Genomic DNA, 26,227 nt, shown 5'->3' on the forward strand with positions numbered 1-26,227 from the left:
ATTCAGCCTATTCACTTCCCTCCATCTTTCTGTCCCACCATCCTATTTTCAGGTTATTTATGAGAGCAGCGCCTGGAGGCAGCACATCCCGGGAATAGAAATTCACCAGGTTGTGTTTTCCTTGAGAGATAGAGATAAATAAATATCACTGGAAGTAAACAAACTTCCATTTGCTGCTTTTACAATGTTGTAAATAATGCAGTGAGGCTACGATCCACTAAGCAAGTACATTACACCTTATATTGTCCATATTTATTTTCAATAGACCTATTTATGTTTCTAGAAGTTACTTGCATTGCCAGTAACATTTGGATGCTTTGTAAAAGAAATGAAGAAATTCCAACACATAATGTTTGATGAGAAGGCCTAGCTTGCAGTCTTTGTCCCAGTTAATCCCAAACATGCTCGATGGGGTTAAGGTCAGGGCTCTGTGCAGGCCGGTCAAGTTCCTCCAAACCAAACTCATCAGACCATGTCTTTATAGTTCTTGCTTTGTGGATGCAATCATGTTGGAATAGAAAAGGGCAACAAGGAAATTTCATGAACCTTCTTACTGCAAAGGTGGCATCCACCACAGTACCAAGCTTGAAGCCATTGAGCTCTTCAGAACGACCATTTTTGTATCAAAAATACTTGCAGGTAATAAGTGGTAAATATCTGGTGATTTCTCAGGAGTAAGGTTGTAATTACCTAGTAATAAGTTGGCATTTTATGAAAAAATAAGTCTATCGTATAAAGAAGTGTTTACGTAGAAATAATGTATTGATTTGTTGTGGCAGCTCCTTGAAATGTTAAGGAAATTCTCTGGTAAATAGGTGGTGTCTTCCCCTAAGCCTAACCTTGTAATGGTGTAGCTGTTATCTGGTAATTCGCTGGTATTTTACCCTGAGCCTCACCTTGTAATGTTGTGGCAGTTATCTTTTGATAAGGTGGTACTTTACCCTAAACCTAACCTTTTAAGGTTGTGGCGGTAATCTAATAATTTAGTGGTATTTTACCCTTAGTCTCACCTTGTAATGTTGTGGTAGTTATCTGGTAATTAGGTTGTATTTTACCCTAAGCCTAACCTTGTAATGTTGTGACAGTTATCTGGTAATAAGGTTGTATTTTCCCCTAACCTTAACCTTGTCATGTTGTGGCAGTTACCTGGTAATTCGATGGTATTTTGCCAAGTAGTTGGAGTCTTCTCTGAATAATTTTTAAGTATCTTTTAGGGATAGGGGTTAGGCTTAGGGTAGCATACCACCTTATGGCCAGAGGCATTGGTCATCAAGTTTCTATTTGATATAATGCCAACTTATAGCTAAGCAATTACCACCTTGTTTTTGAAAACCTACTAGATAAGTACACTTAATACTATGAAATTACCAGGTCATTAGAGCCTACCAATATGAAGTGATAACAGTAATGTTTGACCAAGAGTTGTCTGTTTTTAGCGTCTGTCATTTTTAAGAGCTGTAAAAGTAACTAGCTGCTCACAGTGTCCAGTGGTAGCTGTCACTTTCCTAACCTCTTTTTGCCCTCCAGGCCTTGGCGTCAGCTTCATGACTGCAAACAACCTACTAGAAAGGTTTCAGTGGATGAAAAAATCCGTCTCGGCCCTGCTATTGTGGCTTTTTGGACATAGTGTCAGCTAACCTCTGGATCATAGCCTTTACTTTCACTCATTAAGGATTTAGAGCTTAAAAAAGAGCTCCAAAGAGAGAGCCTGTTAGGAGACTGTTACTAAGGAAGATAAAGCCTGCAGCTCTGTCGTATCGGGGGGGATTGTTGGGTCTCTAAAGCATTAAAGCAAATGATGCAATTTGCACAAGGGCTTTTTTTAAGAGGAGGTGACTGTGATTAGCTAAACTCCCCTGGGAGGGAGATTTATAAACCGTAAGCTCCTTTTTTGTGCCTGACCTACAAACCAAGTTTATGCAGTGCTGATATAATGATGCAAGAGGCTCATTTACAGATTAGCTCCAAGATAATTTAATGGAGAATGAGAATGTGATAATCACTGAGGGGAAATTGGATCATTCTGACTGTGAAATACCATCAGCATGCTTGTTATTTGATTCTAATGTGGATATGGTAATATAAATACATAATAAATAAACAATATGCCCATAATGCTTTATGTGAGAATCATTATAATAGTCCAAATACTTTCAACCAAACCATCCAAGCTGCCCTTTTTTGTTGGTCCATCTTAGAGCAAGGATGGCTCCGTTACCACACCAACATCTCTTCTGACTCTCCTCTGTTGCCATGGTAACAGCTAGGTCATGGCAGCTGACCTGATCTTCGTCTGGAGATAATCTGGTCGTTAAGTCAACAGGCCCTAACATATAAGAGACACCTTTGTTCTGATGGTTTAACCTTTGGCCTCTTGACTTGGTGGACCATGCAGATAAAATTTTGTTTTATTACAGTTGAAGATCTCAGGGTCAAAGGTTGGATTTTAGCCTGTTTTTTCCTACTCTGTGTGGTCTCAAGGCTTGAAATGATCCCATTAATTTGGCTTCTCCGCCCAGTTAACAGCAACAGTTATAAATGGATTGCTGTCCTATTTTCTGTATAATTTTTGACCATTCCAACCACTTTGGCTCCCTGGTGATCCCATCGTCACAAGTGTTCTATCTTTGATGATCCAACATGTCAACATATGGCGCTGCTAGCATAATCTCTGGATGCTAACCTCTTGCTGTTATTTTTGAAAGGGCATTTAAGTCAGGTAATGCTGAATGAAGAACACAAAGCTTTGCTTGGAGCAGCATTTAGGAGTGACAGATGACTTTAACCAACTCCAGCCTTTTATCCTTGAGATCAGGATTTCATTCTGGCTTGAAAAAATTGGCATAATGTTGGTACATGACATTCTGTACTTATTTTAGTTATGTAAATTATAATATATTAGTTCTGTAATGGGTATTAGGATCATAACTGGTGCATTTTTCTCTGAGATGTTTGAAGAATGGACCAGAAGAATGTACATCTAAGATCTAAGATTGGTGACAATGAAGTTTAAGAATGCTGCAGAGGACAGTTGCAGTTAATGAGCTGAGAATGTGTTTGCTATCTTTATTAGATGTCTTATTGAAAGGCTTTCCACCAGATTTTGGAGTTTTCTGTGGGAATTTGTGCCCATACATTCTGTAGAGCATTTATTAGATCAGGCATTGATGTTGGACGAGAAGGCCTGGCTTGCAATCTCCATTCCAGTTCATCCAAAAGTTGCTAGATTGGGTTGAGGTCAGGACTATGTGCGTGCCAGTGAAGGTCTTCCACACTGAACTCATCAAACCATGGCTTTATAGTCCTTTCTTTGCATACTGGGGTACAGTCATGTTTGGATAGAAAAGGGCCTTCCCCAAACTTTTGCCACATAGTTGGAAGCATAGCATTGTCCAAAATGTCTTTGTATGCTTAAGCATTAAGATTCCCCTTCACTGGAGATAAGGGGCTTTAGCCAGTCTCTGAAAAACAGCCTCATACCATCATCCCTACTCCACCAAACTTCACAGTTGACACAATGCAGTCAGACAGGTAAGGTTCTCTCGCAATCCGCCAAACCGTGACTGTCAAACAGGGAAGTATGTTTTGTCACTCACAGAACATGTTTTCACTGCTCCACAGTCCAGTATTGGTTTGTTTTACATCACTGCATCCGACACTTGGCTTTGGACTTGGTGATGTAAGGCTTGCATGCAACTGTCCTGCCCTGGAAACCCATTCCTTGGAGCTCCTATCGTACAGTTTTTGAGCTTTCATTAGTGCCAATGGAAGTTCAGAACTCAGTTCTGTGTTGGCGACTTCTACGCACCATATGCCTTAGCTGTCGTAGACCCCGCTCTGTGATTTGCATGGCCCTCCGTTAGGTGGCTGAGTTGCTGTTGTTCCTAAATGCTTCCACTTTCTAATATCTCTTACAGTTGACAGTGGAATATCCAGCAGGGATGACTTTTCATTACTCATCTTATTGCAACAGTGGCATCCATCACAGTACCACGCTAAAGTCACTGAGCTCTTCAGATCGACTCATTTAAAATATCTGCAAATGGTGACTTCACGGCTACGGGGTTGATCTCATACACCTGTAGCAACAGTTTTCTGTGTTCAAGCCAGAAACTAAATTGAATATTTAGATAACTTTCAATGCATATGTATGATTATATTTTTGTTGTTTAAAAAATTGCATGTATTTCAGGCTAATCTTTTAACATTTTATCAAGTGCACAGAAAGTCTGTCATTCTCCTTGTGGAGAAAAGAATAGCAGAGCTCTGTCGCCCCCTATGGACCAGCAGCCACTGTTTATAGCAGCACAATTGCAGCCCTAACTTTGACACCACTTATCAGATTTAACTTGTAGAAGTGAAAATGACTATGTCCTTGTATTTTAGATGTCATTCAAAAGTTTAAGTCAGCTCAGCAAGGGAGTTCATCTCAATCAGTATCATGATTAAATTATCTCAGGATAATGCGATGGAAGTTCTGTTTAATATTCTGCTTGTGTCGTGTCTTTCAGTGGCACTTCAATGCAACACCAGCTTTTATCATGTGCTTATTCAACATAATGTGTCCTCATGACAAGAAAACAGATCTCAAGAAACAGATGTGATGATAAAGTGATAGCCACAAGTCTATTGTGACGATCTAGGCCTCTGTAGATTTGCCTTCGCAGGCTCCAACCACTCTGCTTTAAAAGTTAACAGGTTTAAAGATACTCAGTCCCCTCCGAAGCGTCCTTTCTTTAGTATGATGTTGTGGGCAAAGACGTAAAATCCATTCTTTGATCACATGACTTGTCTTTTCCAAAGCTGTCACTCCTAAAAAAGAGTGAGTATCGGTAGTAATTTGTGGATTTTGCAGTGCATGGCGTCTTTGTTCTGAGGATTTGTCGCTCTATAAGGTCTATGAGGATTTGTCGCGCCGCTGTAGCTGTGAGACGCCGCATTGTCACAGTCCCTGGAGTTGGCGTGTAACTCTGAGTTATTGTCCTCGTCTGCTGAAGGGCAGATGGTGCACCGAGTCTGAATGACAATTCAAGCTCAGAACGACAGATCGCTGGTTTTATCTGTCTGACAGCTGCAAGGAATTGATTTATGATGTTTTTATTTCATGTTAAGGAGGTTGTAATTTTGATTCTGGCGCTGTATTACCACAGCAGTAACAATAGAGCTACACTTTATGATTATGTTTTCATTTTACAGCATGCATTATTTCGTGTTGGCCTAGTTTAAGAAAACATGATCTTTTTATGTGTAAAAATAGACATGATTATCTGAACACATATTTGCAAGTGTGAAACATGTACTTTAAATATTAAAAAACATGTTTTTTAACATTGAAGTGCATGGTAGGGTGTATGGGCCCATTTCAAACTCAACATTTCTTCATTTTTTCCAATTTTACAATCTAAAAGCATGGAAAGTGTAAAACAATCCCAAACTTAGTCATATTAGAACCCCTATTATGTGCCTTTTGGAAATACAGTGGTGGGAAAAGTAGAAGATTAGGGGTGTTTTATGTACTACAAATGTTATAAGTTAGGGCTAACTATGAGGTCTGATGACCTTTACCCTCAACCTTTTAAATCTCATTAGCTGACAGCTTGCAGATTTACCCTGAGCATGCTATTGGTGTTCATGCTGCCTCATTTAAACTGCTCTAGCCTGGCTATGCTCTGCTGCCTTCGCTCTTGAACCCTCCTCCACCCCAGCTCCTCCTTCATTCTGCTCCTGGCATAATCAGTGTCTTTCTGTGGGGAGCAATCATGTTTTGGCACGGTACAAAATTATCATCATGCTTTGGTATTATTGTGGTTAAAATATCAAGAAACCAGTATTTCCTTACACTAGTACCTCTGCAGTTTCTGCACATCATTGCATACTACAAGCTCAAATAAATGCATTCTTCCCTTTCTGTGGCTGCAGTCAAGCACTCTGGTTTACATGTCACATCTAAATTAGAATCTACAACCTCCGCCATCACTCAGGAGCCACAGTGAGACAGCTGTGTCTCAGTTTGATTCCTCTCTACCTGTCTGACATGACTGCTCCACAGACATGTCTGCTTCAGGCTTAATTTAGACCCTGATGACAGTCAGGATGTCTCTCTCTTTCCTCGTTGGTGGTTTCTGGAGTAATGAGAGGACTTTCTCTATGAAATCCTGAGTGAGTTTGTGAATCAGAAGTGTGTTTTAGAAAATGAAATGTGGGGCTGAAAGACTATGTTTAGAGCCTTTAGAGGAGCAGCAGGGTGACTGAGTGGTAACTGGAGTTTAAATGTGGTTCAGGCACGTTCGAGTGTTTTTCTGTATCCATCAGCAGCAAAGTGGTTTCCCCTTACAAGCCACTTTTTCACATCCTTGTCCACCAGGCCCACTCACAGAGTTGGCTGAGCCCCGAGAAAACCAGGAGAATGTTCCTTCCCCAGTTGTGATTTATTGATATCAACACGTGTGTTTGATCAGTAGCATTAATGCTAGCATCCTTGCTAACAGTTACCTCATGCTGGAAAATGTGTCAAACTGTCAACTATCTGAAGTTGAAATTATTTATTTTTGCTAATATTAACCAAGTTAAGCCCATTTGACCACTGTTGCTACACATTTTTGCCACTTTTGTCCACTTCTAACCAAGCTTGTGCCGCTTGTTCAATATATCATTTTTTGCCACTTTTAAACCCATTTTTACAATTTTTTTTTCACCCATTTTGGCCCCTATGTTTGTAAGCTATTTTTGCCTTGTTTGACACATTTTGCCACTGTTTATACCCTTTTCACCTCTTTTCCACCATTCCTTTGCTACTTCTATCCCATTTTTGCAACTTTTTAACCCCTTTCCACCATTTTTCCAACATTTTTGGCCCCAATTTTTTTCTAACAAATGTTTTCCACTTTGAATTCAATTTTTGCCTCTTTTAACCAATTCGTGCCACTCTTTGGCTTCCTTTACCACTTTTTACAACAATATTTGCCATTTTAACCCATTTATGCCACTTTTAACCCCATTTGACCACAGTTTCCACTTATTTTTGCCTTTTTTCCAGTTTTACCCATTTTTTCCACTCAAAACAGTATTTACCACTTTTTGCCACCGATAATCAATTTTGATAACTTTATTTTGGCCATTTTTTCAAACCTTTTTGCCCCTTTTACTAAAATATTACCACTTATCACATTTTTTTGCCTCTTTTCCTCATGTTTTCCACTTTATAACCCTTTGTCTCCATTCTTCTTTCCTGTGTTATGAACCAGTTCATTTCCCATTACTTCCACTTATATCCCAATTTTGCCTCTTTTAGCCTATCTTTGACACGTTAACTCCTTTCATCACTATTTCTACAATTTTTGTCCTTTTTAACACAATAATGCTGCTTAATCCTATTTTTTAAATTTATTAACCCCTTTTCACCCCCCCCACACACACACACACACACATTTATTCCACTCAATTTTTGAAACCCATTTCTGACATTTTTTGACCCCCTTTCACAATTTTTTTCTTCCCAATTTTGCCCCTTTTTGCCACCTCAAACAAATTTTTGGGCCTCTTTTAACAAAGTTTTGCCACTTTTTGACCCATTTGCCCAATTTTTGCCATGTTCATCCTGTTTCACCACAGTTTGCACTAGTTTTTGCCATTTTTTCCACTTTTAACCAATTTTTGAACATTTTTTTAACCTTTTTTTGCCACTTTATGGCCATTTTTTACCACTTGTAATCCAATTTCACTACATATCTGGCCATTATTACAACTTTTTTGCCATCTTTAACCAATTTTCCCACTTTTCCACAATTCTTGCCTTTTTATCATATTTTTTGCCTCTTTTTTAACCATATTTCCATCCATTTTTACCTGTTTTTGTAACCCATTTTTTCCATTTTCATCCCATGTTTGCTTTTCAACCCATTTTTGCCACTCTTTGGCTGATTATTACTCATTTTTGCATTTATTTTATCCTTTTTTCTCTTAAGATTATCTCAGTTTCTTAGACTCTTGCATCCTTACATTTGTGCACATCATGGCTTAGCTATGAAATGCTTGTCAGGTCATTGTCAGTGTGCCCGTACACATTGTTAACATTACTGTTTAAGTAAAGGGGTTTATATTTTGCCAAAGGTTGTATTGCAATACAGCTTAAATAATGAAATTCATTTCTTGTTGCCTCGTTTAGAGTTGTTATTAATCATTTTAAATGTTAAATATGGATTTTACATATTAACTCTACAATGCACCATAATTTTGCTGACCTCCATGGGCCCCCCATTTGGCTGGACCCCAGAGAGTGCTCTCCTTTTTATGGGCGGCCTTGGTCTACACACCTTTTTCTCCTTATGTTCTCCTCCTGTATGTAACCAGTCTTCATCTCCACTCCTCCTCCTCCTCAGTCTTTCGTTCCTTGTTTTTCTCTCGCCATGATCATTTCCTCCTCATCTCCTTAATTCTGTGGCTGTCACTCCCTGACTCCCTCTCTGACTCAACCTGTGGGATTATTTCTGCTTCTGAAAAACACTAATGTGACTCAGGCTGCAGCCTCACAGTCTGTTGGAACAGCTGTTGTCCGTAGCACTAAGTTTGGATTGTAGTATGGCTGCATAGTAAACATAAAGCAGGAAACGCTCCATCTTAGCTGTGACGTCGCTCTACACTGGCACCAAGCCAGCCCTCTTTAAGGAAATTTAAAGAACTGTTCATCATTTACAATTTCCTACCAAAAACATCATTATTTTTTAAATTTAAATTTGTCACTTTTATGCATATTTGAACTACAGAATATCAGGAAGCTTTTTGGCCTGTGGCTGAGGTGAATAAAACTCTCAAAGTATTGCTTCTAACTGAGCTTTTTCCAAGGTTGCAGCATGAAAGACCCTGAAATGTAAAAAGTATGTTCTCACCAACATCAATAACTTAGAGCACGGGATGAATTTGAGGAGTTTAACTTGACTCTTTCCAGTATGGTCCATGCCTAAAGGAAGCTTTCATCCGAGCCCTGCTGCTTCATGTTGCATTGCATCACTGCTCCTTACATCATTAAGAGCTATTGGCATGAGTATTGAATGGTGCTGACCCTTCCCCTCTCTTCTCATTTGTGTTTTTTAGGAGTTCGCTGCGCTGACCAAAGAGCTGAACGCCTGCCGAGAGCAGCTGTTAGAGAAGGAGGAGGAGATCTCTGAGCTCAAAGCTGAGAGGAACAACACCAGGGTGAGCTTCAGTCATTAACTACACGGACTGTTTCCACCAGTTCAACACAGTGACACGGCAGAGATGTTACTCTGATGAAACTCAGAGAGGGAAGCTTCAATACTGTTTCATACTGTGTTTCACTTCTGAGAAATGTTAAATTTTGAGCTTTTTCTTGGAACAGTGGAAAAATCTAGTGGACATCTGGGCACATTTCAAGTGAAACACAATAATTAGCTTTAAGCTAGCATTTGAAACAGCAGCCTCCTTGCTAAAACCACTTAAATCTTAAAATGATGCTGTCATATTTATTTTTTATTACCCCACCAAGTGTTTTAGTGGCTAAAGTGGTTGAATAGCATTATAGCTGTTGTTATCCACTGACATAGCATAACATTAGCATTAGCTGACAACACTGTTAGAGGGTAAAGGACATGTAATTTATTTGACTCACTCCTAGCTCCCATAATGCCCTTCTGCAAACCATTACTGTGACATGCTGCATCTGTTAGAAAGGAAATACACGCTTACATTTCAAAATAAAATTGTATCAAACTTACATTTATGTAAGGGATAGGACACCAAAGTTTAAAGTTAAAACCTTACCTGGAAAACCTGATAATAAAATGTTTAATAAAGCCAAGTGAGCTACGTTAATAAAGAGCTATGTAGCTAATGAAGCTAAAACTAAAGCTCACATATCTCATTGATATCTTCTATCAAAGCTAAAGTTAGCTACGTAAGCTATGTAGCTACATTATGTACATAGCTTATGCAGCTACAATTGCTTAGCTATAGCCTATTGGTTTACATAGTAATGTTAACTATGTAGCTAGCATAGAGACTCTGCATATAACAAGTGTTGCCCAGGTTTTTCACCAGTCAAAGCTTACTGGAAGAGTGGCAAGGAGGGGAAAAGGACGGGTTTCTCCAGATGAGGCAGGAGGGACAGTGATGTCCCCTTGCCAGAAAGTGAGTCCCATTAACCTTGCAAAGCAGATGGATTCGCCTGTTTCTGTGTTTCTTACTGGCAAATCCATCTTGCAAAGCTACCGTTTGAACAGTTTGAGCCCGGTTAGAAAGTGACAGGACCAATCAGCGAGGGGCAGTACTTTCAGGCGTGGCAGAATCATGACGTAGCAGCAAGCAGCAGCAAGAGGCCGGTGCAATTATGGTGAAAGAGATCAGCGTGGATGCTGCTAAGGCATAAGTTTTATCAGAGCTAGATGACATTTCTTCATTAAAAGAAGAACAAAGAACAGCAGGGAGTTGTTTCTTTTCAAAAACGACACAAGTCAAGTACTGACATGTCTACAGTCGCCATGGTTCGCGTTATGCTGTTCTCTATGGAGTTTACTTGTCAGTAGCAGTGCACCCCAGTTTGGGGCTACAGCATCATATGTTTTGTTGCTCTGATTGGCTCGTAAAGATGTGACAGACAGAACGTTCATCCAGTCACCCTCCAAGTTTTTTTTTCAAAGGCTCTGCCCTTTCCCAAACCCCGTCTATGGAAGGTTTACCGGATGGATATGTCAAACACATCCATCTGGTGTGTCAGGTTATGATTTCGCAGCATCTGCGCTAATCTCTTCTGCCATAAATGCACCGGCTTCTTGTCACTGCTTGCTTATGTCACCACTCCGCCACACCCTCAACACCGATTGGTCCTGTCACTTTCTAACTGGGCCCAACCGGTTCAGATGGGAGCTTTGCAAATGGGTTCGCAAGTGAGAAACACATAAATGGGCGAATCCATCTGCTTTGCAAGGTTACATGAAAACTACAAAGTACACAATCATATTTTAACAATACCTTATTAAAAATACTGTTTATCATCTATGTTAACTTTAGATACTGACAGCATTGCCTGTCTTATGCCTCTTAGTGGATGGCAAAGGATTGTCCTCAGCTGTCTGGTTGAACTGGCTGCAATTGTTAACTGATTCCACAACAAAATAAAGCTCTCCCACGAAAGTCTAGTAAGCCAACCCACGAAAGCCAGGAAAGTCAACTACTGAAGGTGACGAACCCTACTAGGCAACACAAAAAGGGTAAAACATTCAAGGAGGTGAATACTTTTTATAGGCAATGTCTGTAATATGCCTCCTGAGATTCACTAGTATGTGATTGTCTCTTTTAAAAGCATGAGCCTACCACCCTGAACATGCCATCAGGCAAGATTAATATTGTCTTAGTGAATACAACCAATCACAGCAATTGTTTCTCCTTATCAAATCTAAGAATTTAATTCTTTAAATCCTCAAACTTTTACAGCCTGCTCAAATTTCTGCTCCAGCTGCAGAAAACCAAAACCTGCTGCCTGCTGCGATAGACAGCATCCTGAGAAAGCTTAAGCTATCAGGTCAGGATGGTTTTGAGACAGCAGAAGCACTGAAGCAGCCATGTGCACTGTCTGTTTCCAATTCTCAGACATACCTCATTAACTCCACACATTCTGCATGAACGTCTTGCCTCCTACTTTACATGGATGGCTGCTCAACAGTAAAACTAAGTCCAAATGGCACAGATGCCCTGCAGTGTCCAGGTCAAAGACTTTGGTGCAAAAAAACAACCGAAGACATTAACAGATCAGCTCACTTCTGTGCAGCTGAAGTCCTGCATCTTCTGTCTTTTTGGGGCAGTTAGCACGCTCTGTATTTGACAGATAAGACTCTGTTTTCCATCCCTCCGCTGATTAAGTGTGGATTTACAGTCTCGCGTTATCTTTCTCTGGGTGGAGGCTGAATATTTTAGCACAACACCAGCTGAGAAAAAAGAGAAAAAAGAGAGGCGAGGCGCAAGAAACAGGGACACACAAAAGTCATTTTCGCTTTCTCACTTTATTATCATCTCCTATCTTCTGATGGGCAATTACCAAGAAACTTTAATTAAGCCGGGTTTGTCGCTTGTAGGGTTTACAGTTTGTGATTGAATCTGTGAAGGCATGAGCAGGCAGACAGCGGGCCGAGGAGCTGACAGCTGAGATGTGATGGCAACGTGAGGAAGAAAGTTAACTTATTTGTGGAATTATGTATCTCACCCAAAAGTCACACATGTAAATCAGTGGACTAGACGAGGAGAGGGAGACTATGGCTTTCTTCTTAGGACTTTTGTTTAGAATTTAACTTTCTGATTGATTTACACTCAACACTCTGTTGTTTTCAAGTCCAACCACAAATTCTCTATTGAGCTGAGGTCTGGGTTTTGACTCTGCCACTGCAGAACATTCACCTTGTTGTGTTTAAACCATTTCTGTGTAGATTTTGTTGTCTCCGCAGCTGTAGCTCTCTTGCAGACTGACTTTTCCTACATTTTGCTGCATTCATTTTACCATCTATGTTTAAAAGCCTTCCAGGGCCAGCTGCAAAGAAGCATCCCCACAGCATGATGCTGCTACCACTGTGCTTCACAGTGGGGATGGTATGTTTGTGGTGATGTGTAGTGTTTGGTGTCTTGTCTGATGGCCAAAAAGCACCATTTTCATCTCATCAGACCAAAGAACTGTCTTCCACTTGACCATGGAGTATCTCACATGCCTTTTGGTGAACTTTAGTCCAGATTTAATGAGTTTTCTCCAACTGTAGCTTTCTCTTTGCCACTCTCCCATAGCACTTTGACTGGTAAAGAACCTGGGCAACAGTTTTTTCTACACAGAGTCTCTCCCAGAGTAGTCATAGATGTCTTGATGGCCTCTCTTGTTAATCTCCTTCTTGCATGCTCACTCAGTTTGTGAGGACAGTAAGATCTAGGCAGATTTACACATGTGCCATATTCCTTTCATTTCTTTTTTTTTTTTTCAAAGATTTACTTTTGGCCTTTTTGCCTTTATTGGATAGGACAGTGGATAGAGTCGGAAACAGGGAAGAGAGTGGGGAGAGACATGCAGGAAATAGTGCCACGGGCCGGATTCGAACCCGGGTCGCCTGCGTATATGGCATGCGCCTTAACCACTCAACTACCGGCATGCAATTCCTCCCATTTCTTGATGATGGATTTAACTGAACTGCAGTGATGTTCAGTGGCTTTTTTCTGAATCCATCCCCTGACTTATACTTTTCAATAACCTCTGTCTGAGTTGCTTTGGGTGTTCTTTAGGGTGTAATGGTAGCGAGGAATACTGATTAACCAGTGACTGGAGCTTCCAGACACGGGTGTCTTTATACTACAGTCAGTCAAGACACATTCACTGCACTCAGGTGATTCCCATTCCACTTATTATGAGACTAATAGCACCAATTATTAGGTCAGTCACTTTAGAGTGGGTGGATATTTATGCAGTCACTTATTTTACATTACATATTTTCATTTAATTGACATACCTGTTTTCAAATCTGTTTTCATTTTTACATTTAAAAAGTTTTTTTTTAATTTTTTTTGAAAAATCTGAATGATCTCGACCATGATTGGTTTATAAAATTAATGAACTTTACTTTATATAAGCACTGTGGGGCCAATGATATAAATGAATTTAAGTATACTATGAGCACAGCAGGAGCTGATTACAGCCAGACAGGGCTTCACTCAAATGATGCATCTAAAAAAGAGTGTCCTCTTACCTTAGGCGTACAGATAATCACTGCTCCAAGTCAGTCAGCTTCCAGAAATTGCAGCCCTGCTCCAGTCCCCAGGCCTTCACTGGGCCTGGAGCAAAGGCATAAAAATGTGTTTCTTTAAGTTCACCCTGTGGCTCAGACTAAAATGAGGGGGCAAAACCATTAGATGCACAGAGATATAGTTTGTTTTTGCTGTCTGACTTAAACCAGCATGCACTCAAAAAGTCTTTTATAGAATGTCTATATTTGCATCCCATTTTCTCTCATAACAAGTAGAATTGACATCAAGCCTATTTTGTAATATGTACCTAGAACAATTTTAGGGTGTTGTAGATGACAAAAACGCTGTCCTTTCCCATTCACCTCAATTTGGAATTTGATTCAGAATCCAGAGGTTAACCACTAAACTGAATCCAGCTGCATCTTATTTGGCTATTTGTTTTTAAAGCAGGAATTTCAGGGAATACACTAGGGTTGGTTTTCAAGGAAACACTGATTCTGTAACCTCTAACATGATCATTATCTTTGTGGATGTAATATTAAATCTCTGAAATGAAAAGGGGGTGAAAGTGTTAAGATGCACATCAGCACAGAAGGGGCAACAAAGGGAAATTACAGCTTTTACACTGATTTCAAAACAGATGAGGAAAACCTGTAATATATACTGTCTTATCTCTCCAGTCAAACTTCTTTTTCTGTGTCCCTGTCACATCAACATTGTTTACCCTCAGTTTTTACTGTTGTTGTTGTTGTTGTTGTGGTTGTTTTTCCTGAAGTCAGCCCCGCAGCTCTGCATCTTATCTCCTCTGTCCTTGTGCTGGCAGCTGACTTGTCATGCTACCTAGCAACACAGATTAGCATAATCCCTTTTGTGCACTTCTGGAAGGACTGCAGTTACTTTTGAGGGGATTTTTAATGACTTCTGGGAAGGAATCTTTCATACTTTTACTCTGAAAACACACACACACACACACACACAAAAAAAAATACTACAAGTTGCCCAAAAAAATTGATTTTATTCCTGTACATCACTGATACTGTATAGTACCTTGTATTTCAAACAAGGAACTCTAATCCCACACATAAGTGAAAAATGTTGGATAATAATGATGGTAATGCTAATTACAAGAATGCAGTGGGCAACCTCATCTAAGTGGGAGAAGACACTTTTTAAAAGTCTCATGCCCCTGCACCAGCAACAACCAGAGCCTATAGGCTTTATGCTTTTTTAGCTGTTTGCATTTACAAACACTATATGGACAAAAGTATTTGGCCACACCTGTTTTTATCATTGAATTATTGACTATATTTGTGATATAAAATGGGTCGTTCTTAAGAGCTAAGTGACTTCATGCATGGTGCTGTGATGGATGAAACCTTTAAAGGTCAAGGTCATTTTGTCTCATATATATCCCTTGCTTATGAAAGCAGCATCTCAAGAATGCTCTTTGGGATTTTCTTCAAACTTAGCTCAAATGTCCACTCTGACTTAAAGAGGAATTAATTTTATTTTGGAGGTGGTTGGTTAAACATCAACAATAAGGTTACAGGGCCTTATGCTCTTTGGAAAAATCTCATCAAGGTTACTGGGCCTTATGCTCTTTGGAAAAATCTCATCAAGGTTACTGGGCCTTATGCTCTTTGCAAAAATCTCATCAAGGTTACTGGGCCTTTTGCTCTTTGCAAAAATCTTCACTTTTATTGTTGCGTAAATCATTAGATTTAGGAGACCAAACATAGAGTCAGAGGGCCTAATCATGCCTTGTCCATGAACTCTGTATTTCAAAAACTCTTCAAGGGTTATTTTAAAAATTTGGGCAAATATTCACTCTGACTCCAGGATAACTTGGTTATATTTTGAGATGCAAGATCAGTGTAACCCCGAGTTATATTTCTTGAACTACCGTTGCACTTTCACTGTCAGGCAGTAATTCTGTTTTCTCCCTTTTCAGCGTAACAGGGAGTGCTATCAGAGAACCAATTTTTAAGTATATTTTCATTTTTTCAAACACAGTAACCTCATTAGACTCCTCATTTGTTATTAGATCTGGGAAAAGTCATGATGAAGCACATTATTTGTTCTCCTACTTTTTAAATTATGCAGATTTCAAGCTGAGTTTTGGTCTTCTGAAAACTCTTTCCCTTCTTTCACAGTATGTCTGACATTTTGTGTTACTTAATTAGACTGCTGTGAGGAGGATGTTAACTCTTGTAATTATGGTGATGATGCTAATGGTAACTGTGGTTATTTTTCCTCTGTTTTTCAGCTACTCTTGGAGCATCTGGAGTGTTTGGTGTCCCGACATGAGCGTTCTCTTCGTATGACCGTGGTTAAACGGCAGGCTCAGTCTCCCTCTGGAGTCTCCAGTGAAGTCGAGGTCCTAAAAGCACTCAAGTCCTTGTTTGAACACCATAAAGCCCTCGATGAGAAGGTAAACTGCCTCTAATATTAATTCATTTTCTAACTTTAAACTGCCTGTAACACGGAAAGTATATGGAATAACTGTCAGTTTTTAAAATGAAATGACCTAAATAAATCCTCCACATATTTGGATGTTTCCTAAAAGGGCTGATTACATCTGATGCAAAGTCATTGTACACAAAAGAAGCACAGCTTATGGAATAACTGCAAGAAAATCACAATAAGGGAAATCATAATAATTTATTAACAATCATTTTCCTTATATTTTCTCTCTTTTATCATAAACTTTCTCTTCTAGAACAAACTCACCCAAGATATCCACAACAATAATTGGTCTATTTACCTTATTAACAAGATGAATTCAACATCGTGTAATTGGTTTCTGATGAAATAGGATGCTAGTACTATTTCTTGTATTTCAAAATGGTACTTTCTATTTGTTAGTACAGTCCTGATCAAAATCTTAAGACCAGTTGAAAAATTACAAGAATTTACATTTTGCACTGTTGGATCTTAAGAAGGTTCTACGTAGAGCTTCAAAATGCAAAAAGAAGAAATGGGAGTGAGACAAAAAAAAATTTGAGTAAGCAATTTATTGAAAACAACAATTGAACTGAAATAGGCTGTTCATCAGCTGATCAAAAGTTTAAGACCACAGCCTTTGAAAGCCAAAATCTGTGCAAAAATGTGGATTCAGTGTCATTTCCTGTTAGGTCTTCACACTGTCATGACCTCCTGATGGCAAAGGCAAAAAAGCTTTCTTTCTTTGAGCGTGGTCGGATTGTTGAGCTGCATAAGCAAGGCCTCTTGCAACACCCCATCGCTGCTGAAGTTGTATGCAGTAAGACAGTCATTTTGAATTTCTTCAAAGATCCTAAGGGTTATGGAACAAAAAAGTCAAGTGGTAGACCCAAAAAAATTTCACTGGCGCTAAGCCGGTGGATCCGATTGGCTCCATCAAGACACTGGATGATTCTCAACCCGAATTAAGGCCGTTACTGGTGCCGACTGCAGCCCAATAACCATCAGACGGCATCTGTGAGGGAAGGGCTTAAAAAACTAAAAGTGTCTTCAAAGGCCTCGTCTCCTTCAACGCCACGAAATTGCCCGTTTGGACTTTGCAAGGGAGCACCAAACATGGGACATTGAAAGGTGGAAGAAAGTTTTATTCTCGGATGAGAAAAAATGTCACCTTGACGGTCCTGTTGGCTTCAAACATTACTGGCATGACAATGAGATCCCATGTTTTCTACGCGGCACAGCAGAGGGGGGCGAATTTTTTGAAGTGATCAACAAGAACTGTGGAGCTTCTCATCAGTGAGTCCTTTTTTGAAACTTTTATTTCTGTTTTGAGGGTGTTTTTTTTTTAGCTATGGTCTTAAACTTTTGATCAGCCTATTTCAGTTGTTTTCAATAAATTGCTTACTAAAAAAATTTTTTTTGTCTCACTCCCGTTTCATTTTTTTTGCATTTTGAAGCTCTACTTTGAACCCTCTTATGATCTAACAGTGCAAAATGTAAATTCTTGCATTTCTTGCAAGATTTTGATCAGGAATCTATTTTAAATGGTGAACTGGGACATGCATTTGCTTCTTAGGTCCTTGAAGAATTAGACTAATGACAAAATATTGGCACTCTGATGTGTTTCTTCAAAATGTTTAAAAAAATGCATCCAGGAATACTAAGTGATTGATTAAAGTATGGTTGGAGTAGAATTGATTCCAGGTGACAAGGATGTGAAGTGAATGTAACTGTTTGTGTTTATAACAAACAAATATTGCCCAGCCACTTTCAGTGTTCTGGCTGGGCCACAAAGGCCAAAAAAAAAGCCTGGACACGCCCCTGTTTGTTCTATAAAAATCATCTAAAGTAATGCAGAATTAATGACAGATTGAACAAAGACATGAAAAATGATTGCTGAAGTGTCACCAGTGTTTCCATTTATCAGTTTAACCTCCACAACCACATAGTTTCTCAGTCCTTCTCACAGCCTGCTGGTCTGTGACATTTGCCCTTTGTGTGATATCATCTCCGCCCCTGTAATCCATTCATCCTCTAAAAGCCATCATTTATGAAGCATGCTTTCTGAGGGAATAAACACTGCCTTGGGCAGCTGTGGGAGGGGGGACATCCCTGCTCCGTCGCCAGCTAACTTCTAATCCAGGATCAACCTCCTCTGAGATCTGCTGTCCTATTGGGCAGCAGCAGTTGTGCTGTGCGTAACATGGTCACAATGTGGTGCAAAAAAAAAGCTCCATCACAGCAGTAGTTCATGAAGACAGGTGTTTTTTTTTTCATAAAGGAACAGAGCGGTGAAGGAGGGAAATGTCCTCTCAGCAACCAGTGCTTTAAGAGCTATAAAAGCCTCATAATGCTTCTTTGAAGCCACAGTGAAGTGTTATTGAAAGGCTAAAGGAGGAAAAGAGGACAGCTCTTTCTGCTGTCACAGAGGGGCCTCCACACTGTTGAATTAACCCCTGATTTCCCACACAGGAATTTAAACAATAATCACTAAGCTAATATGTACTTTTCTTTGTCAGACCCTTAGTCATCAGTTCAGCCTTGTATGAAAACAGAAATCTGCCAACAAAAGCAGCTGATGACAATGATACGTGTGATTTCTTTTTTAGGTAAGAGAGAGACTACGGGTGTCACTAGAGAGGGTTTCCGCCTTGGAGGAGGAGCTTACAGCAGCCAATCAGGAGGTAAGAGCCTCTACAGCCATTATATTTTAAGATATGGTTGATGTACAGTATAAATATACACAAATATTGATTTTGATCCACATTTATTTTTGCTATTGCATTTCAAGTGGGTATGTATGGATGGATAGTTCAATGTATGGATAGATACAGGGATAGAAATCTGATCAATGAATGGATAATTGATAGGTTAAATGAGTGGGTAGATTGATGGATGGATGGATGGATGGATGGATGGATGGATTAATTGATTTATGTATGATGGATGAATGGATTGATTTAAGGATGGATGATGGAAAGATTTATGGATGGATGGATGGATTGTTTGATGGATGGGTGGATGGGTGGATGAATGGATGGATGGATGGATGGATGGAAAGATTGATTGATTTATGGATGGATGGATGGATGGATGGATGGATTGTTTGATGGATGGATGGATGGATGGATGGATGGATGGAAAGATTGATTGATTTATGGATGGATGGATGGATGGATGGAGGGATTGATTTATGGATGGATGAACATCTAGCAACTAGATGGATAGTGTATGGATGAACAGATTAAAAATGAGTGGCTAGATGAAAATTGGATGGATGGATGGATGGATGGATGGTGTATGAATTGATTTATAGATGGATGATGGAAAGATTTATGGATGGATGGATGAATTAATGGATGAATGGATTGATTTATTGGTGGATGATTATCTAGTGGTTAGATGGACAGATAGTGTATGGATGAACAGATTAAAAATGAGTGGCTGGATGAATATTGATGTTGGATGGATGGATGGATGAGTCAGAAATGGATAGTAGATTGATTCCAATGAACCATTATTTTCTGCCTTTTACACCACGAAGAAGCCAGGCAATAGATTAAAAAGAAATAGCTATGATTAACGCTTAAAAGTCATGTCATGGGTTGTAACTAGTAAGGCAGCATGCCATCATCCTAAAGAAGGGTTTATCATTAGCTGGCAAGTTGCTGAGTAGGCATAGAATCTGTTACATGCCAAAAAGCCTACCTTAACAATTGCTGTTTTCTGTCAGAATTAGATGTGATTAAAACAGTGTAACAGTTGGTTTCTAACAGTTTGTTTTAGTTTTAATATCCATTGTCATGATAGGTAATTAAATCCCCCATAATTTAGAAAATCTTATTTTTTTTTGCATGAACTGTGAATAGATCTACAATCCTCTTTTTGTTTAAAAGTGTAAAATTGGGTTTTAATATGCTGAAATTCAGGTGAACAGCATATATGCTGCATAAGTAAGATAAAAATACAAAGATATAGCTTATATCTAGCATGTCTTGGAAGATTCAGACAGAACAAGCTTAGGAAAAAATAAATTAAAACAAAAAATTCATTCAACCTTTCAGACTTTGGAAATGTTTTGCATATAGAGAATGAAGGGAGATGAAAAAACAGAGACATTGAAAGTCTTTACTTAGGTTAGCAGAACTCATTTCTGTCAGCACAAAAAGTTTAGAAAATCATCAAAGTAAAGTACAGGATGCTCTGCTGCTTGTGTCAGTGGATAGAAATCTAGTACCTTCTGTGATTTGACCTGAAACATGTCCAGAAGTTTTTCCTAAATTATATATAAACCCAAACACCCAGAAAGAAGCTGAGCACCTGTGCAGACATCTCTTACCCTTTTTTTTTTTTAGAAGTCACACAAAATAACAATGTGCACAAGAGTGGCTGGGGCGAAGCCCTAACACAAGAGTAACCCCCTTCAAAAGCATGGTCGAACTCCTCTTCAACCTCCCGGCTCGGACATTCAGGAGTACCTGAGCACGCATTGCAATGCAGATGGTCCTGTTCCAGCTGAGAGAAACCCCTCAGGCTGGCACTTCACAGCCTGTCAGACATGCCAGTCTGGCTCTCAGGACAGGAGTGTAAGTCGGCGAGGAGAGGGAAATAAGAAGGGAAAAGTGGAGTGAGACGGCAGACAAGGGGAGAGCATGGTGTGGATTGAGTCGGGGGACAGACAGCGAGGAGAGATGAGGAAATGCAGGGAGAGTGACAGGAGACAAGAATAGAGATGGCAGGTGGGAAGCAGAGGCAGGTTGTGGGGAGGTGTGTGTGTTAATGAGGGTGCAGTTGGTCAGCTGATAAGGTGTGGAGACGAACGGTGATGATGTGTTTGAGATGGAAGAGTTAATGCTGATCCTACTAAAGGTTTTACAAGATGAGTAGTTGCTTTGCATTTCAGTTTTAATTAAGCCATCTAAAAAGTATTTATAGAGGATGGGAAAATTACTTGGTTATTAGTAACACACATTTTTACAATTTTTAAGTGCAAGAGGAAAACATGCAGCCTGCTAGCTTCAGTGCTAAAGGAAAACAAACAATGGTTCTAATTATGTTTGAACATCAAGCACTGACACTGAATCAGAATAACAACGCCCTTTTTGCTTTGGGTTATGTAAATCAGTAATTAGAGAAAGCTGGCTTGTTTTGCTTAATCAGTTAGCTTTGCCAGGTAGCGGCTTTCTTCTATAAGTAGGTTATTAGCAACATTAGCGGGTAACAAAGTAGCTTACTTGCTATCACTGCTGGAAGATATCATCCTACCTTATAACTTATTTCTACCTAACACAGATTGAAGCCTTTTGTTCTTTTAGCTAATATTGTTGGCTTTAGCCTGCCTTATTACTTCTTTCTAGTCAGCACAGACTAAAGCTCTCTTTTCTTTATGTAATGTTAAATATCTTGACTGTAGCCTGCCTTGTAATTTCTTTCTATCCAGTGTAGATTTAAGCCCTTTGTTCATTTGGCTAATTTTGTTAGCCTGTCTTGTAACTTCTTTCTAGCTAACATAGATTGATACCTTCTTTTGGCAAATTATGCTGGCTTTAGCCTACCTTTTAACCTCTTTCTAGCTAATGTAGATTAACCCTCTCTTGCCTTATGGCTAATTACATTGGCTTTAGCCTACCTGGTAACATCTTTCTAGCTAACGTAGTTTGAAGTCGTCTACTTATTTGGCTGATGATGTTGACTTTAGCACACCTTTTGGGGTTTTCTTTCTAACTTAGATTTAAGCTTTCTTTCCATTTGAAGGATTTTAGCTTTAGCCTTCCTGGTAACTTCTTTCTAACTGACATAGACTGAAGCCCTCTGTTCTTTTGGCTAGTATGTTAGCTTTAGCATTTTCTACTTACAGCTGTTTAAAGTCAATGTAGAGTGAAGCCCTGTGTTCTTTTGGTGATTATGTTGGGTTTTGCCCACTCTCTCACATCTTTCTAGCTAAAATAGATTGAGGCCCTGTTCTTTGAGTTTATAATTGTTGGCTTTAGCCTGCCTTTTAACATCTGTATAGCTAACATAAATTGACGCCCTGTTATTTTGGCTAATTATGTAGGCATTAGCCTGACTTGTATCCTCTTTCTGGATAATGTTGATTGAAACCCTTTACTCATTTGGCTGACCATGCTGGTTGTAGCACACCTTATAAGTTTTTTAGGCTAACATAGATTTACACATTCTTTTCATTTGAATGATTTTAGCTGTACCCTTCCAGTTTCATTTTCTTTTTATGGCTAACATGAATTTCAGCCCTGCTGCTCTTTTGGTTAATTTTGTTGGCCTTAGCATGCTTTTTAACATCTATCTAGCTAACATAAATTGAAGCCTTGTTCTTTCGACTAGTTATGTAGGCTTTATCCTGCCTTGTAACTTCTTTCTAGTTAATGTAGATTGAAACCCTCTATGCATTTGGCTGATCATGCTGAAATTAACATGCTTTTTAAATTAATTCTAGCTAACATAGATTGAAGCCCTCTATTCTTTTGGCGTACGATATTGGCTTCAATCTGTCTTGTAACTTCTTTTTTCTAGCTATTGTGGTCAGAAGCCCTCTATACATTTGGCTTTAGCATGTCATCTAAGTTCTTTTTCGCTAACGTAGACTGAAGCACTTGAGCTCCTCTACTTATTTGGCTAATTTACAATAGTTAGCTTACATTGTAACTTCTTTCTAGCTTATGTAGATTGAAGCCCTCTATTCTTTTCAGCTTTAGCCTGCCCTGTTACATCTTTCTAGCTAACAAAACCTGAAGCCCTCTGTTAATATGTCACCGTTAGCTTGCCTTGTTACGTCTTTCTAGCCAGCGACAACTGAAGCCCTCTATTCCTTTAGCTAATATTTGTTGGAATAGACCTACCTTGCAGTGTCTTTTAGCTAATGTAGTTTGAAACTGGGGCTCTTTTTTCAATAAATTCATGAAAATGTTCTACCACTTTTTCATCATGTAGAGGATTATTTTCAAGAAGCTCCAGCAGAAGTTTTCTTTGCTCTTCAAATATCATGGGAGGGAGAGAAACAGTTAAAAATAATTTGGCAGGCTCCTGGTTCCCAAAGCTGTCTCTCATTTTTCTTTAACAACTTTTGGTACAAAGTCTTCTTTTTGAACTGTTAACTCCCTGACAGACGTCTCACCAGAGAGGACGCAGCACTTTGAAGAGATTTCTCACATCGCACAACCAAGGTTAGGAAGCCCGTATAGTACATCTGCCAGGCTGTCCCCTCAAAAATGGTTAACAGTACAGTTGCCAGCGCGGCGGACAGATGAGTGATTGGACCTTGAGACGCTGGAAGAGGCAGTTAAACCTTTGCAGAATAAAAATGTCCGCACCTCACAGGCTCCAGGGAGGCGGGCAGAGCCGGGAGCCAGTGAACCGGTAATTGATTTGTGATGGAGGTCTGGTACGAGTCTTTTTTCCCCGCGGGGCTCTCTGACAGCACAGCCATGCCTGATGAAATCGCCAACCTTTCACCTCATGTAGACACAGGTGTTTGAGTGGCCACACACTGATAACAGCTGCTGATTATAATGTACTCGCTTAGAAAAAACAATTACACAGAGGCTGCTGGAATTTACATAAGGTTAACATGATTTTGATTTATTTTGGAGTTATGATATCCCTGTCAGTCTAGGGAATATTGTCAGCTCCTCTCCACCCAAAATCTCACTACAATAAAAGATGGCCAGAAGAGATTATTTTTAAAATCCAGTAATTATTGTGGTTGAAATGGGCATTGAATATGGTAAAAAGTGGTTAAAAGAGACAATGATGGGTCTACAGAGGCAACAATGGGTGTAAAGTGGATATACTTCGTTTAGAAGTGGTAAAAACTGACAGAAAAAAAGTGTTGGAAAGGGTTTGAAATGGGCAAAATTGGTGGGAAAAAGTGATAAAAACAGGTTAAAATTCAGCAAAATGGGTGTAAAGTGGCAACAGTGTAATTTGGAAAATATTCTTAGTTCTTTTAGGGCATCTTGCGACCCCTCTCTCAGTGTCTCATGACCCCCATGGGGGTCCCAACCCCAATGTTGAGAACCACTGCATTAGAGGGTATCAAGGAAAGTATTTTTTTAACCTATAGAGGGCATCCATAAAGGCACTTTCATCACATTTTTTCAAACATTACTGCATCTAGAGGGTTGATTCCCCCCTCTGAGTCCACCAGTAGTCCATAAGTTCACTTTCCTTGCTCTAAATACACTGCCTAGCCAAAAAAAAGTCGCCACCTGGATTTAACTAAGGAAATAGGTACAAGCCTCCTATTGGATGATTACTGCATGGGCGATTATTTTTCAGCTGGCAACAAGTTATTTAACCCCAGCTGATGCAATGAGTAACGTCTCATTTCTTAAACAATGGATTTTTTCTACCCTAATGGCACGGGCATATTCCAAGATGACAATGCCAGGATTCATCGGGTTCAAATTGTGAAAGAGTGGTTCAGGGAGCATGAGACATCATTTTCACACATGGATTGGCCACCACAGAGTCCAGACCTTAACCCCATTGAGAATCTTTGGGATGTGCTGGAGAAGGCTTTGCGCAGTGGTCAGACTCTCCCATCAACAATATTAAAATTAATGCAACACTGGATAGAAATAAATCTTGTGACATTGCAGAAGCTTATAGAAACAATGCCACAGCGAATGTGTGCTGTAATCAAAGCTAAAAATAAAAATTGGTTAAAAAAAAACGGGTTTTACGTGACAAAAATGTGTTGAAGTTGGTGGGAAAAAGTGTGAAAAACTGGTTAAAATTGGGGAAAAAATGGTGTAAAGTGGCAAGTGTGTGATTTATAAAATATTCTAGTCTTTTTTAGGACATCTTGAGACCCCCTCTCAGTGTCTTACAACCCCCAAGGAGGTCCCCACCCCCATGTTGAGAACCACCGCTACAGTTGATTGGGGCATCTCCTAAAGCAGGGGTCATCAAGAACATTTGCACAAGGGCCAGATTTAGTCTCGACAGAGTCTCTGGTGGCCGGACGTCCAAACAAAGAAAAATTAAATCAATATTTTGTTCTGATTAACATATTATTTTATTAGTATTTGTTTTTGTTTTTTTTTTTCAAAACGCAGGACATTTTCAGGCATTACCAGTGAGATCTAACCCAATATATAATGCTGTAGACCACAAGGAGACATGCATGCTCACAGAGTTGGCTGGGCCCCTGAAAGTCCCAGAGAATGGGCCCTCGACTTTTATGATTTAGCACCTATGTGAACTAATGTTTAACACTTTTCACTACTTTAATGCTTCATTCAATTTCTGCAACATTTTGTGCCACTTTTAAACCATTTTTAGCCCTTTTTGCTATTTTAACCCACTTTCCTGCCTTTTCACTACTTCACCATTGGCTACTTTTGCACCATTTTGCCACTTTTAACCAATTTTTGATACTTTTTGCCCTTTTTTGTCTCTTTAACCCAATTTTTGCCATTCTTTAACTCATTTAAACCACTTTTCTTGCCTGTCTTATCCACCTTTTTTCAATTTTTGCCCCTTTTAGACTATTTTTGCCCCTTTTCATTAATTTTTTTCCACCATTTTTGCCACTTTTAACCCATTTTTGATATACTTTTTGCCCCTTTTTTCCTTGTATACTATTGTTTTGCCACATTTTAACCTCTTTTCATCACTTTTCATGCAAGTTATTGTCCCTTTGTGCCACTTTACAACCCATTTGGATCTTATCGCCCATTCTTGCCACTCTCTAACCCCTTTTCACCACTTTATCTGGCCATTTTTGCCAATTTGGACACACTTTTTTTTTTATATTTACTAATAATGGCTGATAAGTGAATTTATGTAAAACAGATCAAATGTGAAGTCATTCTAGAACTATTTGAATATTAATTTCTTTTGGGGTGGATTCAACAGCTGCAGACATTTAAAGCCAAAAGATAATCTTAAAATCACAACATTTTCTTTTCCTGCTTTTCTGAATGTGATGATCTTCTGGAGGCCAGACAGGAAGCTTTGGGGGGCCTGATTTGGCCCCCGGGCTGCCAGTTGATGATCAGTGTCCTAAAGAAAGAATAATGGAGAACAGTAATTGAGA

At 39.4% G+C, this 26,227-nt stretch overlaps 1 protein-coding gene across 5 annotated transcripts in view; it reads left to right on the forward strand.

Annotated features, from left to right (window-relative positions):
• The window catches only part of ppfia2 (PTPRF interacting protein alpha 2), a 301,081-nt gene that overhangs the window by 203,381 nt on the left and 71,473 nt on the right, over positions 1-26,227 (forward strand). For all 5 annotated transcript variants that reach the window (XM_041780667.1, XM_041780669.1, XM_041780668.1 and 2 more), the window contains exons 3-5: positions 9,091-9,192; positions 15,992-16,156; positions 18,777-18,851. In XM_041780667.1, the coding sequence (XP_041636601.1) occupies positions 9,091-9,192; positions 15,992-16,156; positions 18,777-18,851 (342 nt within the window). The remainder of the gene's footprint in view (positions 1-9,090; positions 9,193-15,991; positions 16,157-18,776; positions 18,852-26,227) is intronic.

The sequence above is a fragment of the Cheilinus undulatus genome, linkage group 23 (genome assembly GCF_018320785.1).
Source record: "Cheilinus undulatus linkage group 23, ASM1832078v1, whole genome shotgun sequence".
Lineage (NCBI taxonomy): Eukaryota > Metazoa > Chordata > Actinopteri > Labriformes > Labridae > Cheilinus > Cheilinus undulatus.